Genomic DNA, 20855 nt, shown 5'->3' with positions numbered 1-20855 from the left:
TCCTGCCATGTAATACTTTACCAAGAGTCCTATAGATGAGACTGGCATTTAATCATGCAAAATTCCTGAGTCTCCTGATTTCTGTATTTTATCATTCCCTTTCTATGAACAAATTATTCTCTAAGGTAGTGCTCTTTCTTTAATTAGAACAAACTTAGCAGGGCTGGGGATGTAGCTTAGTGGTAGCACCTTGTTTAGTATTCATGACGCGTTGCGTTCAGTTCCCCAGTACCATAATAAATAAAGTCAGCAATAAATTCCTTATGTGACATGCGTATCAGCTTGACATTTGGTCTCCCTGGCCTTCCTTCAACAGGAATCCTGTTAACTTGGGTTTAGCAAGAGTCTCCCTGCAGACCTGGTGGAGCACGCCTGTAATCCCAGCAACTCCGGAGCCTGAGGCCAGAGGATGGCGAGTTTAAACCCAGTCTCAGCAATTTAGCGAAGCCCTAAGCAACTCAGGGAGATCCCGTCTACTAATAAAATATTAAAAAGGGCTGGGATGTGGCTCAGGGGTTAAGTGCCCATGGGTTTAATCCCTGATACCAAAAAAAAAAAATCTCACCACGATATCACAATGTCTCCTCTTAGAAATTCCACCCATTGGGCTGGGGAGATAGTTCAGCTGGTAGAGTGCTTGCTTCGCAAGCACAAGGCCCTGAGCTCGATCCCCCGTACCGAAAAAAAAAAAAAAAAAAAAAAGAAATCCCACCCTTTGTCCCTCACTCTGCTTGTTGACTATGAATTTCCACTTATCCTTATTGTATTCAATCCCTAGTTTAAAAAAAAAAGTAAGAAAGACTTTATTTTGGAGTGTTGCAATAGGGACAAAGTGGTGGTGAGGGTCTGTGGACAGAAAAGTACTAAGAGAGGCTGGGAGTATAGATATGTGCCAGAACACTTGCCTAGAATGTGTGAAGCCCTGAGTTCCAGCCCAGCAGGCGCACACTCATAAAATTACCAAGAGGAGATACCAAGAGTAGGGAAGTTGTGGTGCAATTTGAGAGGCTGAGGCAAGAGGATTGCAAGTTCAAGTCCAGCCTCGCAATTTAGCCAGACCCTGTCTCAAAATAAAAAAATGAAAAAGGCTAGAGATGTAGCTCAGCGGTAAAGCACCCCTGGGTCCAATCTCCAGTATCAAAAAGCAAACAAACAGAGTATGGGAATTCTTGCTAAACTAACACAGGATTCTTGATGAAGGGACACCAGGCCAGGGAATGATATCTCAGGAGTAGAAGAGGAGGAATTTGATCAGATGTTGAGGGTAATCAGATATCAAGGGTAAGAGGTTCTCCCACCATGTGACCCAGCTATCCCACTCCTTGGTTTATACCCAAAGGGCTTAAAATCAGCATACTACAGTGATGCAACCACATCAATGTTTGTAGCAGCTCAACTCACAATATCTAAACTATGGAACCAACCTAGGTGCCCTTCAACAGATGATGTTCAACAGAAGGATAAAGAAAATGGAATATTACTCAGCTTTAAAGAAGAATGAAATTATGGCATCTGCTGATAAATAGATGGAGTTGAAGAATATCATGCTAAGTGAAATAAGCAAAACCCAAAAAAACAAAGACCAGATGTTTTCTCTGATATGCGAATGCAAATTCACAATGAAGGGAGGGGAAAGAGTTACTTTAGGTAGAGGGGAGTGAAGAGAGGGGAAGGGGTATGGGTGTAGGAAGGATAGCAGAGTGAAATAGACATTATTACCTCATGTACATATATGACTGCATTTCCAATGTGATCCTACAACATGTACAATCAGAAAAATGAGAAATTATATTCCATTTATGTATGATTTATCAAAACACATAAATGTATTCTACTGTTGTGTATAACTAATTAGAACAAATAAAAATTTAGTACAAACAATTTTTCAAAAGGGTAAGGCGTTCTCTCTACACTACCTTAGGATTCCTACTAAAACTGTACTCCTAAGAACAGACATGGAAACCCAAAGTCAAGGCCAACTTTGAAGAGGGTCTTTAGAGGAACCTAGCTAAAGCTTGATCAAAGAGAATCTTTGTTAAAAGATTTGATAATGGATTTACTTGAATAAGAAGCTTGGCAATCAGAAAAAGGGATGGGAGAAAAATTCAAGCTAGAGGGAATGAGCCATTATGCACAGCAGTGCTATCTGGGAGAATTCTCTACAATGGTGGTAGTTATTGATATCTGCACCTCCTGATCCAGTAGCCACTAACCATATATGGCTATTGAGCATTTGAAATGTGGCTAGTGAGACTGAGGAACTGAATTGTCATATAACTTAAATTGAAATGGCTGTGGACAAGTGTCCTCCTAGTGCAGATCTAGAGTATCTGGTAACAGAGGCATGGATTCTGGGAAGGAGGAGGAGAAGTAGGCAAGCCTGAGGGGGAAAAAAGGTACCCAAGGTGCAACTTCTTGCAGCATGAGCCCTGCCCAACTCTGTCTAGGGACAATGACACTGGCTTTTGGACTTTCAACTCCATGGAAAAAGAGGGTGAGAGGTATTTCCTCCCTGAAACTTGTCATCTCTGTAACCTCCTAGTCCTTCCAAAGTGCAGATTGTTTCAATGTTTAAATCTGAGAAAGAAGAGAACTGAGGATCAATGAGAAGAAGGAAACTACTAATTAGACTGAGATATGACGGGGATTTTACATGTATGCAGGCCAGGTATAGTGTTTTATAAACTTCAGGAGAAAACAGGGGGTCAGGTGAACCTCACATTTACCATGTTTCTAAAATGTGTGGGCAAACCAAATCACCTATTAAATGTTTTAGAAATTGCTAATATTTACTGAATTTTTCCCCCCTTTTTGTGGTGGTAGGGGCCTTGCACATGCTAGGCAAGTGCTCTATCACTTAGCTATAGTTCCCACCTGAGAGTGCTAACATATAAAGGCACTTTTCAAAAGTCCTTTTAAAAATTTGGCATAGTTTTGTTTTTTCAAAAAATTATATCAAATAATAAACTGATACAAAAAAAACTCCACCAATATTTTCAAGTCCTTTGTAGAGAAAATTTGTCTATAGGGACAGCTTTCCTTGAATTAGCTGATTCCAGTTGATACTATGGGGGTTATTTTATAACTCTGTAAATTGTAGATAATTAATAGAGAAGCAAATTCTGTCTGGTCTGATGGAAGCTTAGTTGTCCTCTCTCCCTTCTGGAGAAAACAGTTTTGCCTCTATTTGCAATTCCTTTCAATATTCTTTTTCTCAAATTTTGTGCTTCTTGACTTCTTTTTGAACCATCTGACCATCTGAATTTTTCCCTTATTTGAATGAATCAAATAAAATCTTTATACACATTCATTTTAAAAAATCTTTATGAGAGCATTGTGACTCTCTCTCTCTCTCCCCTCCCCCCTTCTCTCCACTACCCCTTTTGGAAAATTCTCTCTTAGCATTTCTTCTAATATTTTTTTATTTGCATGTAAATGTTTGACATAATTGTAACCTTTACAAAACTTTTTTCACACTATTAAGTAAAAAACTTTTTCATATTGCTGTAAAACCTCATATTTACTGGTTTCTATTTTGTTATGACTCTACCATGATTTATTTCCCTATTCTCTAGCCATTAAGTATTTAAGTTGTTCATTAAACAACAGAATCTTTTTTTTTTTTTTTTTTGTGGAGAGCTGGTGATTGAACCCAGGATCATTAAAATGCAAAGATTCTGAAGGTATTTAACCGCTTTATAAGTTTGGATTTGACTACATATTACTAGTATTATCAGATGAAATGATATCAATGTATAAATAAGTAGACTTCATGCTACATATTACATACCCATGACATGCATATACAGTGTGGCCACCAAAAATAAGTGTTAGTGGAAAATGGATGTCTGAAGCAGTTTGAAGAAAAATAAAAGGGCAGTTTTGTGGAGGGACCTTTTGTTTATTTTTAAAAATTATCTATTTATTAATTTTGTGATACTAGAAATTGAACCCAGGAGCACTCTACCACTGAGCTACATCCCCAGTTCTTTCTATTTATTATTATTATTTTTTATTTTGAGACTAGGTCTCACTAATTTGCCAAGGCTGGCCTTGAACTTTCTTTTTTTTTTAACTTTTTTTTTTTATTATCTTTTTTTTTTTTTTTTGACAGTGATAAATAGTAAAAAAAAAAAAAAAAAAAAAATTTCACACATGTATATAGGGTAATAATGTCTACCTGACTCTACCGTTCTTCCCATCCCCACCTACCCCACCCCCCCCTTCACTCCCTCTGTACAATCCGAAGTTCCTTCATTGGCCTTGAACTTTGATCCTCCTGCCTCAGCCTCCTGAGTCACAGGGATTACAGGTATGTGCCACTGCACCCACCTCCTTTTCTTCCATATAGTGTGTTAGTGATGGGTTTGTATGTCTCCTGTGGCACATAGGATGGGCTCAGGGAATATGCCTGTTATTTCACTTGTGGTGGAGGCACTTTCTATGGGACTTGTTTATAGGTGCCACCCATACTAAGAAAAGGATGCAGTAAAACATCCATGAAGGACTGGGGATGTAGCTCAGTGGTAGAGCGCTTGCCTTGAATATGTGAGGCACTGGGTTCCATCCTCAGCACCACATAAAAATAAAGAAAGATATGTGTCCATCTACAACTAAAAAATATTAAAAAGCAAAAAACCAGATGAACAGTTACTTTTAGGAAAAGCTGTTTCCCTAGAAGGTGAGGAAGGATGAAGACAGGCAAGAGAAAGACAGAAGCCTGAAATGCTCATGGCCGAACAGCCCCCCATTTCCAGAGATTCTTTTTTTCAGTCCCATTAGACATAGCTAAACGTCAAAGGGTGGAGAGCTCAAGAGAGGTGTTGTTCAGCAATTTCTATTTCTCTTCTTTTTCTTCTTTTGGTACTGGGGATTGACCACTGAGCTACATCTCAATCCTTTTTGTCTTTTATTTTGAGACAGGGTCTTGCTAAATGGCCAAGGCTGGTCTCAAACTGGTGATCCTCCTGCCTCCGTCTCCCAAATTGCTGGAATTACAGACCTGCACCACTGTGCCCAGCATATATAGTGTGTATATGTATACACACACACACACACACACACACACACACACACACACACATATTTTTTAAAAGATTTTTATTCATTTATTTTTTTATTTTTAGAATTTTATTTGTTGTAATTAGTTGTAATACGAGGGGAATATTACTCAGCTTTAAAGAAGAATGAAATTCTGGCATTTGCTGGTAAACAAATGGAGTTAGGGAATATCATGCTAAGTGAAATAAACCAAACCCCAAAAACCAAAAGACCGAATGTTTTCTCTGATATGCAAAACCAGGTTTTTAATGAGTTCACCCTAAATCAGTGTTTTTAATTCTTAGCAGCACATCTCAAATCCTTGGTGAAATTGTATAAATTTCTAAATCCAGGCCACAGCCATATATTTAAAGCAGGCATGGGCATTCTTTTCTAACTCCTCCAGTGATTTCCATTTGCGGCCAGCTTTGAGGACTAATGAATGGTCTAAATCCAAGACTCATCTGCATATTTCACTAGTTCCCCTGATCAGAAATGCAGTCCACAGACCAGGGGGTCTGATCACCATGGGAGCTTTTAAATATGCAAATACATGGAATATATCCTATGCCCACTGAGTCAGACCTGGGGCAAAGGAAGGTACCAACCAATCTCTAGGGAATTCTAATGCTTGCTAGGGTTCAGGAACTACTGTCCTCTACCTGTGGGGAAACAGTGCTTCTCAGAGGGTAATGCATATGTGAATCTTGTGGGAGTCTAGGAATCTTGTTAAGACGCAGATTTTGATTTAACAGGTCTAGGGAAGGGCTGAGAATCTTTTCTTACAAACTTCTAGAGAACATTGTTGCATGCATGATGCTTCAAGCAAGAGGGGCTAACTCACTGGTAAAAACTCAGACATAGACACACGCAGTGAAACAAGCCTGTAATACCAGCTACGTGGGAGGCTGAGGCAGGAAGATCACAAGTTCAAAGCTAGTCTGGCAACAAAACTTGAAGGTAATGTGGGTGGCTATTGGGAGCTGGAGAAGCTTGGGTTGGCAGGCCCCTAGTGGATCAGGACAGGTCTGTCGCAGGCAGAGGAAACCCCATGTATTGGGATGGTGGGTTGCCCAGGCTTCTGGCCAGCCTCAGATGCTGCCCTCAGAGGTGACTAGAATCTCATTCTTCTTAGTCCTGCTGCTCTGGCAGAAGGCATTTGCACTGGATGTCTGCCCTGCCCTCCAATTTACTGTGGAGTAAGAGTTGTATAGTTGGTCCAAAGTGAAGCAGTTTTTTAGTCAATCCCCGAAGTGCCAAGCTTCTCTACCTGACAGGCATCTTGAGTTCAAAGGGGCCTCTGTGTTTAGCGGCCAGTCATGCAGACCTGTTCCCAGGCAGGGGAAGAATGCCAGCGTCTGTTTGTCTGCCAGCAGGCCTTGACCCCTAGTCCCCTTTTTACTTTTTCTTTTAAAACAGGCTCTCACTAAGTTGCCCAAGCTGACCTTGAACTTGCAACCTTCCTGCCTCAGCCTCTGGAGTAGCTGGGATTACAGATATGCCATACTGCAACTGGCTAGTAATTTCTACTTCTATTACACTAATATCACTAGTAAGAGTGTAGAGAAAGGAATAGTGGACTCTGTGAACCTACTATAAGATCGTGGACCGGTCAACTAATTCTCTAGGCCTTGGTTTCCTCCTCTGAAAGCAAGAGAAATACTGGAGTTGAGGTAGGCGTCTGTAAGTATTCTGTACATATTTCTGCCACATTCCTCATGCATTGCAGACTTGAAGGGAAAAAAAAATCTGTTGCATGCAAAACTTCTCTTTACTATCCTTACCTCATTCCCACTCCCTTTCTTTAACCATCCCTGGCACATATACCTAGACTTTGCTTTGATAGGACTGTTGGCTCCTGTCATCACCCCTGAAAGGACAGCAGTGCCAGGATCTGGCCTATTAGCTCCCGTTGCAGCCAGCTCTCATAAATAACCAGTTGTCAGGGGTTTTAATGGAAACTCTCAGGAAGCTGTAATCTTTGCTGCTCCCTTATGCATCCTCTCCCTCATTTCCATCACAATAGTACTCCTGAGGGAGGAGAAACCCAAGTCTGGTGGAGCAGATTGGTAGGACACTGGGGAGAGGAAAAGGTGGGGTGGGGGAGGGGAACAGAGTTAGGACGGTTGGTCTTAAGGAAGCATCTGCTGGGGGACCAGTTGATGGTGGTCACCTGGGCCCTTAGGGCCCTGGAGAGGGGGAGGGGCAGTACAGCCTGGGCCACCTGCAGGATAGAGGGAAGAGGAATATATGGCAGAGAGGTTTCTGGGAATAGTAGATGGGCTGCTGATTCCACCTTGGGCTTCTCTATTCATTCCAGGGTGAATATAAGCTTCATGTCAAAGGCTTCCAGTATCCATGGGGCTAAGCTACACCTTTGCCTCTAGCCTCCAGCTCCTGCAGATTAGCAGATCAAGGGACAGTTTCCTGTGCTGGAAGGAACTTATGTACCAATTTAGGTTCATATGCTGACAACATTCATATGCATACAGGGCACTCAGTAGTACAGTAACTCTCCAAACAAATGGGAATAAAGTCTTATATACCAGCTTTATTGGGGGGGGGGGTGTTTTAGGGCTTCAGAGGATGGAAGGTTCTGATGAGGCTGTCGACAGGATTTTTTAAGAGTGTCCAAGGAGAAAGTCTTCCTGAGAGAGAACCTCCCTCATGGAGGGTTGTGACAGGGGCTTTATTTAGCTAGGGGAATTAACATAGGATTCTTTCTGCATCTGCAGCAGATCAATGTTTTCACTTTCAAGTAATATTTATACAACCTTTATTAGTTTAATTTTGCAGTACTGGGGATTGAACCTATGGGTGCTCTAACCCTGGAGCTACACTGCTATACCCCAGTCCTTTTTTTTTTTTTTTTCCCTCCCGTTTTGAGTTTCCCAGGTGGTTAAAAAGTATGATTCTCCTGCCTCAACCTTGCCAGTACCTGGGATTACAGGCATGTACCACCATGCTAGGCAAGTTTTTGTTTTTGATTTTTTAAGTCCCTTCACCTGCCATTTCCCCCATATTTCGTCATAGCACAGCATGAAGTCCCAGACACACATGGGCACAATGCTCCCAATGAGTCCGCTCAGATCCTCCAGGAAGTCTCCTGGATTAACCCCAAAAGAGATGTGGCTTCTGCCTCTTCTCTTCGAACTTTGGATGTAGTTTTTCTGAGGAGGTACTGTCGCTCTTCCTCCTCATGTTTCCCCTCAAGAGATCGGCAAAGGCTCTATTTTCAGCAGAGAGGATGATCCATGAAACTAACCCTTTCCCACAAAGTGACTGCATTTCTGTGACATTGCATCAAACCCTGAACACATCCCAAGGCTGAAGAAATAAGGATATTGACAACAAGAAATCGTTGTCTAAAAAAACCTATAGTTCATCTATTTAAAGTCGACCCTTTGATCTTTCACCAAATCCTGAATTAATCCAGGCAGGAAGAGTTCTTCTCTGCCTGCTAATCCTTTGCAGGCAGCCATAAGGCGAGATAGGAGGAATGGAGATAAAACTGCAATTATTTGAATCCAGTCACTGAGAACAGTCAAATGGTTGTTGGGAGAAGTCGAGACCCCGGACCCCGGTCTGGGTGGCACTCTTCGACTAGTCAATTGGATGTCATGATTCGGGAAGTCTGAGCGGTACATTACTGATTTGCAATACCCATTTTACATTGAAAGAAGCTAAGCCTCAGAGAGGCAATGTGGACTACCCAAGGTTACATAACAAAATATGCCTGCGATCCTGACTTGAGTTCTGGTTTCGTCTTTGGAGACCTATGTTCAAGTCCTTCCCTCCCAGGGGAGGGTGCAACTGGAACTCGGGCTAGCCTTTCTGACAGCGCCTGTGCACTGCGCTCCGAAGGCGCGGGCCAGGGCGAACCTCCGCGGGAACTCGGCTCGCTGAGGGGGCGAGGGCGAGGGGAGGAGCCCGGCGGAGGAAGAGGGGTAGTGGCGCCCAGCTGCAGTAGGGAGCCGGTGCGTCCCCAGCGTCTCCCGGGACAACCTCGGCGCTTCCCTCTACCAAGCTCTGGGACGGTTAATTAGATTCGGGAGGGAGGGGCCGTGGCCCCTACTGCAGGGGCCCAATCGAAGGCCTGAGAGGTCCTGTATGTAGATATGAGGGGCGGGCGGACCGGGAGTTAGGAGGCTGGCGGGCTGGATTTGGGGTTGTCTGGTAGCCAATGGGAGCGTGTCTCTCTACTCCTCCCGGGGGCCGTAGAGCTCGGTCAAGACCGGGTAGAAGGAATCGCGGGTAAGAGGCGCCCCAAAGTCCGGTGCTGGCCCCAAACCTCGGCCTCTTAATGCCTTCCCAACACCGAAAACCTAACTCGACACGACCCCTTATCCCATCCGAGACCCAGTTCCCCAGGGCTACGCCTCTACCAGCCGCTCACCCTCACCGCCTTTCAGCTCCGCAGCTCTGTCTTTTCTCAGTCCCTGCTGTTAACGCTCACTTCCAGCTTCCCCCGATTTCCTAAACTCGGTGCCACCAGGGAACTGTCCCTTAGATACCAACGATCCCTGGGACTCAAACAGCCTTTCGCTTCTTTCTTCACCATCATGAAGAAAGTCATGATGAAGTCCTTCTCTTCATCACTTTTCTTCGTTGGCCTTCGCATTTTTCATGTCCGGATGCTCCTTCCTCCTTTCCTGCCTCTCTTTCTTTCACCTCCATTTGTTATTTCTCACCCCTTCTGAGGGAATACTCTTCTTCTCTGGGGTTTGAGCCCTAGGGAAAAAAAATATCACTTATATTTGGGGTTGAAATGGGAAGGGGGTTAACGTTTATTAAGCACTGTGCCATGTGCTCCAGAAAATGATTTAATATTTATCCCGATCCTACCATCGTATTTTCATTTTTATGATATGGCGCACATTTTGAACCAAGCTCTGCTGTAAGCGCATTAGAAATGTTAACTCAAGTCTTTAGAACAATCCCGTGACATGACTTATTTTCCTCATTTTATTTACAAGGAAACTGAGGTATGAAGAGGGTAAATTACCCACAGCCATCATTCTGGAAATCTGTCTGTTTTTGCTAGTATTGCCTTAAATATTTTGGAGAAAATGACCGGACATGAGCCTAACTGAAAACTGAATCTTCCAATCTTGCAGAATTCCTAAATTTCTATCAGAATAAAAGATGGCATCTGAGTTTGCAAGACTTTATCTTTCCCAGTGACTGTGGCCTGTCATCCTCAGGATTTCTATTGGCAAAGCCCTTGAGCAATTGGGCTCCCCATCCCTTTGTTGTTAGTTTATATTTTGCTAAATTCAAGGGGTGACTAAAAGGAAAAGCAAAGAGGCCACAAGAGGCATTTTATTTTATCCTCTCTGGATCAAAGCTCAAACTACTGTCCTGAATGGGAAGTTTTTAACCTCTTGGGGGTCCTGTAAGCACAAGAAGATAGGGAATGAAGAGAGGAAATAATAACTTGGCTCCTATGCCGTACTGAGTCCGCAGGACAAGGCTGAAAACTAGATCCAGAGGTCTCTCCTCCGCATTGTTTTGTCTCCACTCTATTCAGCATTTCCAAGAGCTGGTCACTAGAGGCTTCAGATGGATCCTTCTAATATGGAAACAAGAGCCAAAACGTGAGAAGGGGTGTGGGAAGGAAAACCTATTATTTGGGAAAAGAGAAGGAAGTCAAGGGCAGACAAAAGAGGAGAGTCCTTCAGTACTATACATTCCTACAAACTGGAAGAAAAGTTTAGGCTGTAGGGGAAGGAATGAAAGAATTTGACTCACCTTTAAAACATGTTCCCCTATCATTCTTTTCTTTCTTCTCCTCTCCAAGTGCTGGGGATTGGACTCAGGGGCACTCTACCACTGAGTACATCCCCAGCTCTTTTTAACTTTTATTTTGAGACAGGGTCTTACTAAGTTGCTTAGGGTCTCCCTAAGTGCTGAGGCTGGCCTTGAATTTGTGATCCTCCTGCCTTAGCTTTCTGAGATCACAGGCGTGCACCACTACCAGGCTTCCTATTGTTCTTATTTTAATCACCCACAAAATTATTCTTTCCTCTCATTTAACAGACACCTCTATGCATTCAGTCTTGGCAGAAGAAAGCACTGAACATTTTCCCAGGGAAAACAAGAGTAGTCAACAAGTATAGTCCTTCAGGAGTGGAAACCAGACATGGACTCTGGGTTTTTTCCAAATAATCTGCAGCAAGTTTGTCTGGGACCATCCCAGTGCTCAATTTCTCCCCCTGGTGGCCAATGAAGGGTATTTTCCTGCTCCCCAACTAGGAATGAAGTTGACAGCCTCTGGTTTGGAAGATCTCAAGATCAAACCCATACGTAAAAGGAAGGAAACATCAGTGTTTTTTCACTGCCTAACTATCCTGTTTGGAAAGGTGAACTGAATGCTTCTTGCATCATTAAGAAAAGTGGGCCAGCCTGGGCACCTTAGCAACACCCGGTCACAAAATAAAAAATAAGAAGTGATGGTTGATGTAATCCAGGGGCAACACACTCTTGGGTTCAATTCCCCGTACCAAGGGTGTGCAATGGGAAAAGAAAGAAAAACAAAAAGGGAAAACTGAACATGCTATTTACTGTGTTTTGTTTGTTACATTGATAGCAAAGCTCTTAGTCTTTCTTTTCAAACTCTCCAAAAGTACTTAGTCCACTTTGCCTGCTGTCCTTGTACATTATTATTTTTTTAAACCTGGGATTGAACCCAGGGGGGGCTTAACCATGAGCCACATCCCAAGCCCCTCCCCTTATTTTTTTGAGATAGGTTCTGGTTAAATTACTTAGGACCTTGCTAAGTTGCTAAGGCTGGCTTTGCACTTACAATCCTCCTGCCTCAGCCTCTTGATCCATTGAAATTACAGGCATGTGCCATCATGCCTAGCAGTGTCCTAGCACAATGAGAAGATAATTAGGCAGGGTAGGAAGCAGAGGTGTTGCTCCTGGCTCCAATAACTTGCTCTCGAGCTCTGTGTACATGCCCTTTCCTAGTCCAGACTGGTGGCAGTATAGGCAGATGGGGGAAATTTCAAAACCTCCTCTAAAAAGTGAATGTTTTTTTTTTTGTTTGTTTTGTTTTTTGTTTTTTTTTTTTTTTTTGGTGCTGGGGATTGAACCCAGGGCCTTATGCTTACAGGCAAGCACTCTACCAACTGAGTTATCTCCCCAGCCCTGTAAATGGGTTGAACTAGACATTCTTCAAAGTCCCTTCAAGATCTAATATTCAGGAATTCCATAATATCTTAGAAAATGTTCTAATTACACCCCCAATAAGAGCCCTGGTATAATGTGGATATTGGTGAAAAGAAGGAAAGAAAGAGTGAAAATGAATACAAAGCAGCACGGCAGAGCTGTTCCCAAGTTCTGACAAATCTAAACCCCTCATTGGAGGTGGAAATTTAGAAGGAGTGGCTTTAAGGGATGTAGGGACAATTTATTTATTTATTTTTGGTAGTGTTGGGGATTGAACCTAGGGCCTCATGCACGCTAGATAAGTGTTCTACTGCTGAGCTCTACCACCAGACTGAAACATTTGATTTTAAGGGGCTAAAGTCACCAAGACTGTATCTGGGAGCAGGGAAATCAGTTACTTTATGATACAACATTATGGGTGATCATTGGAGAGGAAAAGACAGCAGAGTGTAGCGGAGAGACAGGCTGTGGAGTCAGATAGACATGTGTTCTAAATTCCAGACATGCCCAGCTTGGCAACTACGTCTATCAACTATAGCAATAACAACATACTGCTGGGCCAAGTGAATGCGTCTGCAGGCTAGGTTCAGGATGAAAGTCTCCAGCAGGCAACCTTTGAATGAGATATTCTTTCAGGAGCCTTTGGAGGGAAGCTAGCAGTTTTCAGCCGTAGAAATTAAATCAGGGAGGAGAAATCTAGGGAGAGTGAAAGGGAGGGAGAAAGACAAAGTAAAAAATAATCACATGTGGCAAGAACTGTTGTTTGCCATCTTGCACCTGTCTCAGGTGCCACCCAGGTGGCACTTGTGTCATAAGCAGCCTAGAATACAGGGGAATGTAGGCAAGAATGCCATGGTGAACCTGTTCCTCCAAAGTACATGGGCTTAGTTTCTTGCTCTGTGGGCCTGAGCCCTTCTCACACAAGGACAAGTCATTTGACCTTTTTGTTTGTTTGTTTGGTTATTTTTCTCTTTTAGGCAGACAAATATAAGCAGCCATGACTTGTTCTGACCACTTGGGTAAGGATTTGAAAAAGGGCAAAGATACCTTCCGACTCTAGAGGTCAAATTCAGGGTCAGTTTCTCCCCAAGTTAACATTAACCTTTAGGTAAACGAGCCACTCCTCCTTGAGGGCTTGGTAAACAGGAGCCGTTGTGGAAGTCTAGGGGAGTGGAGCTGGCCGTTTACCTGCAAGGAAGGAGCAGCCCAAGGTCAAGATTCATGTTCTTTAATTCTCTTGAACTTTGCCAAAATATACCCTGTCATTGAGGAAATCTGACTTACAAGGCTCAGGTTTTATCTGTCAGTTGCCCAGAGTACAACTCTTTCTTCCCCTACTCTGCTGTCACCATACAGGGACTTGAGTACAAATGACAGTGAGAGAGAGAAAATAAGTGGCAATCCTTGGTACATGTAGTAATTCTGCCTGTCTTTCTCCCAGGGGCGATTGTAAGCATTCAACGAGAGCATGCATATGAAAATTGTTTGCAGAGCCCAAAGAACTTTCCCAACATTAGGGTTTATTGTTAAATTATTCATGGGTAGCCTTCCTAGTTAGAGCTCCCACCCTGACACCAAATTAACTGTGGGAAAAGGGCACAAGGAGGTAGAAGGATGTATAATTTTAAAGACATGGTGGTAGGGTCTAAGAATTGTCTAGAATTAGCAAGTTTAAGTACAGAGGGGAGGTGATTCCCAAGAGATTTTGTACCTCTGTTGAGCCTGCTATAATTGCATGTTGTTGGTAATAGTTAGAAAAAAATTGTTGAAATCCCTCTTGGAAACAACATGGTAAAAAAGAAAAAAAAATATATTTATACCAGAAGCTACATAATTTTCCTGTTTGTTAGTAATATAATCTCTGGTTATTAATTTAAGAAAACAATCTCAAAGAGTAAAAGATTCTCTGTAAAAGTATGTGTTTTGTTTGTTTGTTTGTTGTTTCCCTTGACATCTTATTATTTTGCCCAGGCTAGTCTTGAACTTCTGGGCTCAAGTAATTCTCGTGCCTTAGCCACCCTAGTAGATGGGACTACAGACTCGCACCATCAAAACCATCTTGAAAATGTGTATTTTAGAGTTATTTACATAAGATTAGAAATTACAAGCAACTAACATTTCCAACAATAAGGCAATGTTGGTTAAATTTAGGCACATTTCTTCTATGGAATATTGCATAACTGTTAAAAACTAGGAACCTGCAAACTTTGCCACCACTAGAAGGATGTTTACAGTATGATATGTGGGCAAAAGGCAGATGCAAAATTGACTATAGGGCTGGGGTTATGGCTCAGTGGTGGGGCGCTCACCTGGCATGCATGGGGCCCTGGGTTCGATCCATAGCACCACATAAAAAAAATAAAATAAGGTATTGTGTCCATCTACAACTAAAAAAATCTTTTTAAATGAATAGAATAATTATGCTCAGAAGTTAAGAATAAAAGAAGGCACAGATGAGTCAAAGTTGCTATGCCCCATTTCTAAAATGTTTGTTTGCAGTGCTGGGGATTGTTGAACCCAGGGCCTTCAGCATGCTAGGCAAGTGCTCTACTACTGAACTATATTCCCAGTTCACCCTACCCCGTTTAAAAAGTCTCCTTTAATGTTATTTCAATAATAATATGATATAATAAATATATATTTTTGAATTCCAAAGAGTGTGTGAGGGAGGAACAGATAGTAAATAGCAAAATAACTGGGTATCAAAAGAGAGGGCTAAAACGGTGAGGAGCTTGGCAGGATTTTAGGAATTAAAAGAGGAAGGAAAAGCACTGGAAACATGGACTTATGGCCACAGGAGCCTTGGATGTAAGGGAATTCACGGTAATTGGGCCTGGCATATCTGGGTTACCCGAAAGAAAACTAAGTACATTCCTAAGGAGTAGTGAAGCAGGAACATTAAAGTCCACTTTTAAAAATGTGATATTTGAAAATTCAAGCAAACATCAAAGATATCTCATGCGGTTAAGGAGGATGAGAACTTTGCTGTACTTCCTTTATGTGTTTTATGCTTTGGTGTTATTTTAATTTGGAGTGGATGGTGAGGGGGATGTCATAGACTTTTCTGTGGTTGGTGTACTTGAAGGTCTGCATTTGAACCTTGGGCTTGACTCTTACAGTCAGCTACAATTAGCCCTGTAGTCCATGAGTGATCGTTGCCTTTATTTTCAGGCCTGAAGATTACTATGTGGGGAGTTGATGTAACCCTGAAAAGAGTTAACAGACTTAAATGCACCTCCACTGCACCCTCAGGGGACAAGCTCCCTCAGCTAGGAAGGCTTCAGGGCTTAGTTCTGAAGCTGTCTCCAGATACTCACTCACTTTAATAATAAGATTGTTTACCAAGTAGTGCCATGCATAGCATCTCAGCCTGCTCCAGAAAACCCCAGAGGCAAAGACCAAGCTAGGGTTGGCTGGGTTAAGTCTCCAAGGACATAGTCAATGGCAAAAGGTGAAATCAACTCCTTCCCAGAGCTTGCACCAACTGTGGAGGTGGGTGGGCAGCATTTTGTAAACTACCACCTGTTGCCTTTGGTCTTGGAATTCTAGTTCATCACCCACATGTGCTAGGGAGGGGGGTCCCCCTGCAGGTGGGTCTGTGTAAGTACGTTCCCTTTTGCTCTTTGTCCAGGGGGAGCTGGTATTTCCCTAGAGCCTCCTTCCAAGCCAGGAAGATGCTACAGTGCCTGACTTCTGAAGGTGAGGAAGGAGCAGACTCCGAAGAGAGGGAGGACAGTCCCATGGAAGATCTAAAAGAAATCATCACCCTGGCTTTTGTGAGAGAGAACACACAAAAGAGGCTCCAGGATGCCCATCAGCAAAGCAAGAAAAAGAGGAAGAAAAAGAGGTTAGGATTGAAAGATGGGGAAAGGGGATCCATGTTGGTAAGAACAGGAAGGACCTGAAGGGAAGGGGACCTGATAGAGTAAAGGAAAATGTCAAAATCACTCTGCTTTCAGTTCACATAGAAAAAAGGCACTTTAGATGGCCTGTTTTATGGAATCAAATTATGTGTAAAACTGCACCTTGTCCTGATTTTCATTCTATTTATATTTAGAATTCCTTTGGGAAAATGGGTGGAGAGAGAAAATTTCCTTGCATAAGTATAAGAAAGTGCTTATTTGGGTGGGGTTGTGGTTCAGTGATGGAGCTCTTGCCTCATGTGTGAGGCACTGGGTTTGATCCTCAGCACCACATAAAATAAATAAAATAAAGGTATTAAGAAAAAAAGAAAGTGCTTATTCGTTCTGAGAATTTAGTGCATTTTAAATATAAGAGAATCATGTTATTTTATTAGGATCTGACTGTAGCTTGTGGATTCCAGTTCTTGTTTAATATTTTGCCATGTCTTGCTCCATTCAGACTGATTAATGTCCGAAAGTTTGTCTTTCGGACATTAATCTGACAGCTTCCCTTAAGGAGAAGATGAAGAGAGAGACAAGTATTTTGACCAAAAATATTTTAAATTCCTGTCCCCTGTGGGTCACTGGAGTAAAATGATTAAGACCATGGTGTTAATATGAAGCTGCGTGCAAAACTAGCTATAATTGCAATACAGAATTTGTACCACTTGGACAGAGTAATTGCACTCTGATTCCATATTTTCTGCCACTCTGTACCCATTCATGTCCTCAGTGATGGGAATGGTCGAACCAGGCTTAGTGTGACAGCTCAGCTTAGGCTTCTTGCAGCTCCATCTGGGACAGGATGTTTCTGGGTGCAGTCTGTCTCTGTCTTGTGCTTTCCTTTTTCTCTTTTCCAGATGATTGGTGATTAATCTATCCAGCTGCCGGTATGAGAGTGGTGAGCATTTCAATTCAAAGGATCTGCAACAGGGACTTACTATTCCCCGCTGCATGGATGAAAAGCATCACTATTGATGTCACTATTGATGTTGAGGATATTCTTGAGGAGGAAAAGGGGTGTCTTCAAATCCCATTCCTTGGTTCTTCCTGATCCACAAACTATTGAGAGGGTTGGAAATATCGTTCCAAGAATTATGGGTTTTGATCCCAATGGCATGTCCTTCAGCTACCTGTAATGCTTAAATATAGTGACTGGGGATCTCATTGTAGAAGAGGCAGCCGTTACTGCAGTCGATAGCCCCGTTTTTTGAACATAAATTGTGATCCCGCAGTCTTTGGGCTAACCCTGACCTACAGACTTACTTTGTACTACAGAGCACAGGGTTGTTGCCTCTGTATTTGAGTTTAAATTCTAACGCCCTGGGCTGCTCTTGTCCTCTCCTAGTTACTGCAGGCCCTTCTTCCTTCTTAGGCCTAGGAAGGAAGGCATTTGACCTGTGTTGAAATTAGCTCCCAGCTATTAATACTAATAGGGGCAGGAAAGAAAGATATGATAGTGTATATATGGTTTTGAAATACATTGTCTAATTTTTTTCCTGCCAATTTACCTCACTAATTAAGCTTAGCTCTGCTTGATGTTAAGTCTTGGTTTATATTCCCTGAACACTCAGGGCTTAGTGTTTAGGAGAAAGCCAGAGGTCTGCTTCCTGGCAAGAGAAAGCCAGGGCGGGTCAAACATTCACCCCAGATAGCCTTTTGTGGCAATCGTTGCACCGACTGTGTTCTTCAACAACTTTCAACTCTCCATGTTCCTTGCTTGGTAGTGGTACATCCAGACAGGGCAAGATGACTTACAATCCTAAGGAACTGGGCTCTCTTTTCCAGTACTTGATCTGGAAATACCTAGAAAAGGAACCTCCCCGTCCTGTGCTCCTCCTTTGCTTCCTGGGCTAACAGGCCATTTCTTTCTTCAACTCCATTGCAGTGCGTAGGGTGGCCCAACAGTATGGCCTTCGAGAGGGAGGTGACAATGACGACTGGACTCTCTACTGGACGGACTACTCGGTATCACTGGAGCGGGTGATGGACGTGAAGAGCTACCAGGTATTTTCCTCAATTTATGTGTGACATCTGTCCAGTGGGACCCCCATTTTAAATCACTGCCTCCTGAGGGGAATCTCAAAGTACTCCCATGTCCACTCATTGTTCATGAATTATTGCTTCGCTCATAGAAAATCAATCACTTTCCCGGGATGAGTGAAATCTGCAGAAAGGACTTGCTGGCCAGGAATATGAGCCGCATGTTGAAGATGTTCCCTAAAGATTTCCACTTTTTCCCTAGGACCTGGTGTCTTCCTGCTGAGTGAGTGACCCCATATTTTCTTCTCCTCCCATTCCCTGTTTACATTTCCCTCTTGCCCTGATTCTCTGGCTGCTACTTTCCCTTCACATAAGATCTCCCATCTCCATACTGTTCAGGAAGAGAAAGGATAAAGGGTGTGTCCCAAGGTTGAGAAAACACAGGGCTCTGCCTATAAAATGAGATGACCATTAAGGCCGGGTGCCTTGGAGCCTGTACCTGAAGTTGGATGAGAGTTTGTTCTGACCCTGAAAGATGTTGATCTTGAACTCCTTCCAACCATTTAAACTGTGCAGTTTCTGAATATTTTAGGACCAGGAGCTCCTCTGGAGATAGTGGGATTGTGGTTAGTACTTAGGGTAGGAGCAGGGAGGACTGCCTGGCCTCTGTCCCATGCAGTGCATGCAGGGCAGTCAATCCTTGCCCTTCTCTGCTCTCATTTTATCCATTTCAAAGGTGGACCTCCATTCCTGATAGGTAAAATGCTCTGGTCCCCACCACCAAGTCATGGAGAAACATGAGATGGCGTGAGCACAAGCAGGGATATAATCCAGTGGTTGAGACAAGGCAGGTGTAGTGTGAAATGCCACCATCTGTTTTATGCTCAGATGGAAAGGGCAGCAAAGGAATCCCACCCTCCCCTCTCCTCCCAAGACTTCTTCAAACCAGCAGCTCCAGGGTTCCCAACCTTTCCTTAGGCTTGTCTGGAACAACTTCCAGGGCTTAGCAGCAACTTAGGAGGAAATGTGTGTGCCGTCCAGTTAACAGGACCTCCAGATTTCATGGCCACTGAGGAACATTGTAGCTAAGTGATTTTCCCAAGGATCACAAGGTTCCTTTGAGCTAAAATGCAAAACAAGAAGTACAGCAAGACTGAGGCATATTACCCATTAATTTAGTTTCTTTCTTCAGAATACACTGTCTTAAAAGCACATTCAAAGGTTTTATTTGCCCCTCCATACTCTGGCTGAAGTGGCGGCATCACATGAAACACTGAAGCCCAGAGAGGGTAAGAGACCAGCTGATTCAATGTCACATCACTTGTCACGGCTTGTGCCAGATCAAGAATTCCAAATCTCCTACCAGTAAATCCTGAATGCCAAACTACCTGGGTCATAGCCACCTTTGTGTGGGTAGCGCAGATCATCACTTGGCTGCATTATGTCATGTTAACTAACCACTTCACGAGACAGGTTTCATTATCCACCTTGCCTAGATGACGAAGTGTAGACCCAGAGAGGTCACATCCTTGCAAAGGGTTCCCAACTGGTAAGTGATGTTGCCTGGGCTTGAATCCAGGCCTGAATTCCCTCCGAAGCCCACACACACCTTCGCTTTGTCGATTCTACTCTCTCTCCCACTGCTGGCCTCTGGGCATCTGTATATCAATGCCAGGACTTTGTCACATCAGATAGCTTTACTCTTCAGTTTTTTTGTTTCATATGGAACTGACCTTCCTTTTCATTGCTCTCCAGCTAATGGTGTATCTCGTTCCTTCCTTGCCTGGTAGCTGGGGAGATTTGCAGACGTACGGCAGATCAAGAAAAAATAAGACATACATTTGTAAGCCAGACTCAGGTTGCCAAGGGAGAGGTATATTCATTACCCGGACTGTGAAAGAAATCAAACCAGGGGAGGATATGATCTGTCAGCTCTATATTTCAAAGGTACTTCTTTATTGTGATTATTTATTTATTGCCCCTAGCAGCCTTGGGCTCTGGCTCCACTGGATAGAATGTGAAATGAGTCAATGGAGGGTGGAGGTGGGGATGAAGCTGAGCCTGTCTTCTCTCTTAGACTTTGTCAGACCAAATTTCCTGACCAGAGGTGCTGCCATGTGCCTGGGCCAGAGTGTTCCTCTCCAGTGTGCACTTGTCTGTTCCATCAAGTCACACCCCAGTCCTTTTTATTTTTTAATTTAAGACAAGGTGGCTTAGGGCCTCACTAAGTTGCTGAGGATGGTCTTGAACTTGCAATCCTCCTGCCTGACTCCTGAGTTGCTGGGATTACAGGTGTACACCACTACGCCCAGATCCCATGTTATTTTAATTTGTAATTAAAATTTTAATTTGAGTTCCACAGCGCACATTGAAGTGTGATAGGGAAATACTAGGGAACTTAATTTAGGATTTTAAAATTAGCCAGACATGATATACAAGTACTTATACATATAGTGAGTCACATCTCAGGTAACAGAAGATTCACCTCTAGTTCCCAATTACTTGGTAGTAATTAAACACTTACTCTAAAGATACCAATCCAGTCCTTTCGACGGGGGATGAAATGCTGGGTGAAGGTGTAATAGCATGTGATGTCCCCTCCAGGGACATAGAACTTCTCCACACTATTAAAGATGACCTGAGAGAAATGACAACGATCGAGCAAGACAGCTGATGTAGGGGGATCTTCTTTGTTTTTCCATGGTGGAGGTCCTGTAATGAGATATGGAATAGAGTAAGGCTCAGAAAGGATTTCTG

General features: G+C 43.0%; 1 protein-coding gene across 3 annotated transcripts; it reads left to right on the top strand.

Moving 5' to 3' along the window:
* Positions 1-9192: 9192 nt before the first annotated feature.
* Positions 9193-20199, top strand: LOC306658580 (tubulin polyglutamylase TTLL6-like). 3 transcript variants are annotated; one of them, XR_013763091.1, is made up of 6 exons: positions 9193-9294; positions 15845-16060; positions 16976-17016; positions 18004-18122; positions 18251-18381; positions 19889-20153. XR_013763091.1 is itself a non-coding variant. In XM_079135719.1 (6 exons), the coding sequence occupies exons 1-6, from the start codon at positions 9224-9226 to the stop codon at positions 19855-19857; spliced, it is 579 nt and encodes a 192-aa protein (XP_078991845.1). In that variant the 5' UTR covers positions 9193-9223; the 3' UTR covers positions 19858-20194. The 3 variants fall into 3 exon arrangements, 1 of the variants encoding a protein (XP_078991845.1); XM_079135719.1 differs by having other exon boundaries at positions 16979-17016; positions 19854-20194; XR_013763090.1 differs by having other exon boundaries at positions 15845-17016; positions 19889-20199.
* The last annotated feature ends 656 nt before the right edge of the window (positions 20200-20855 follow it).

Source organism: Sciurus vulgaris (genome assembly GCF_902686455.1).
Source record: "Sciurus vulgaris genome assembly, chromosome: 3".
Taxonomy (NCBI): domain Eukaryota; kingdom Metazoa; phylum Chordata; class Mammalia; order Rodentia; family Sciuridae; genus Sciurus; species Sciurus vulgaris.
This window is presented reverse-complemented; position numbering and strand designations above follow the sequence as displayed.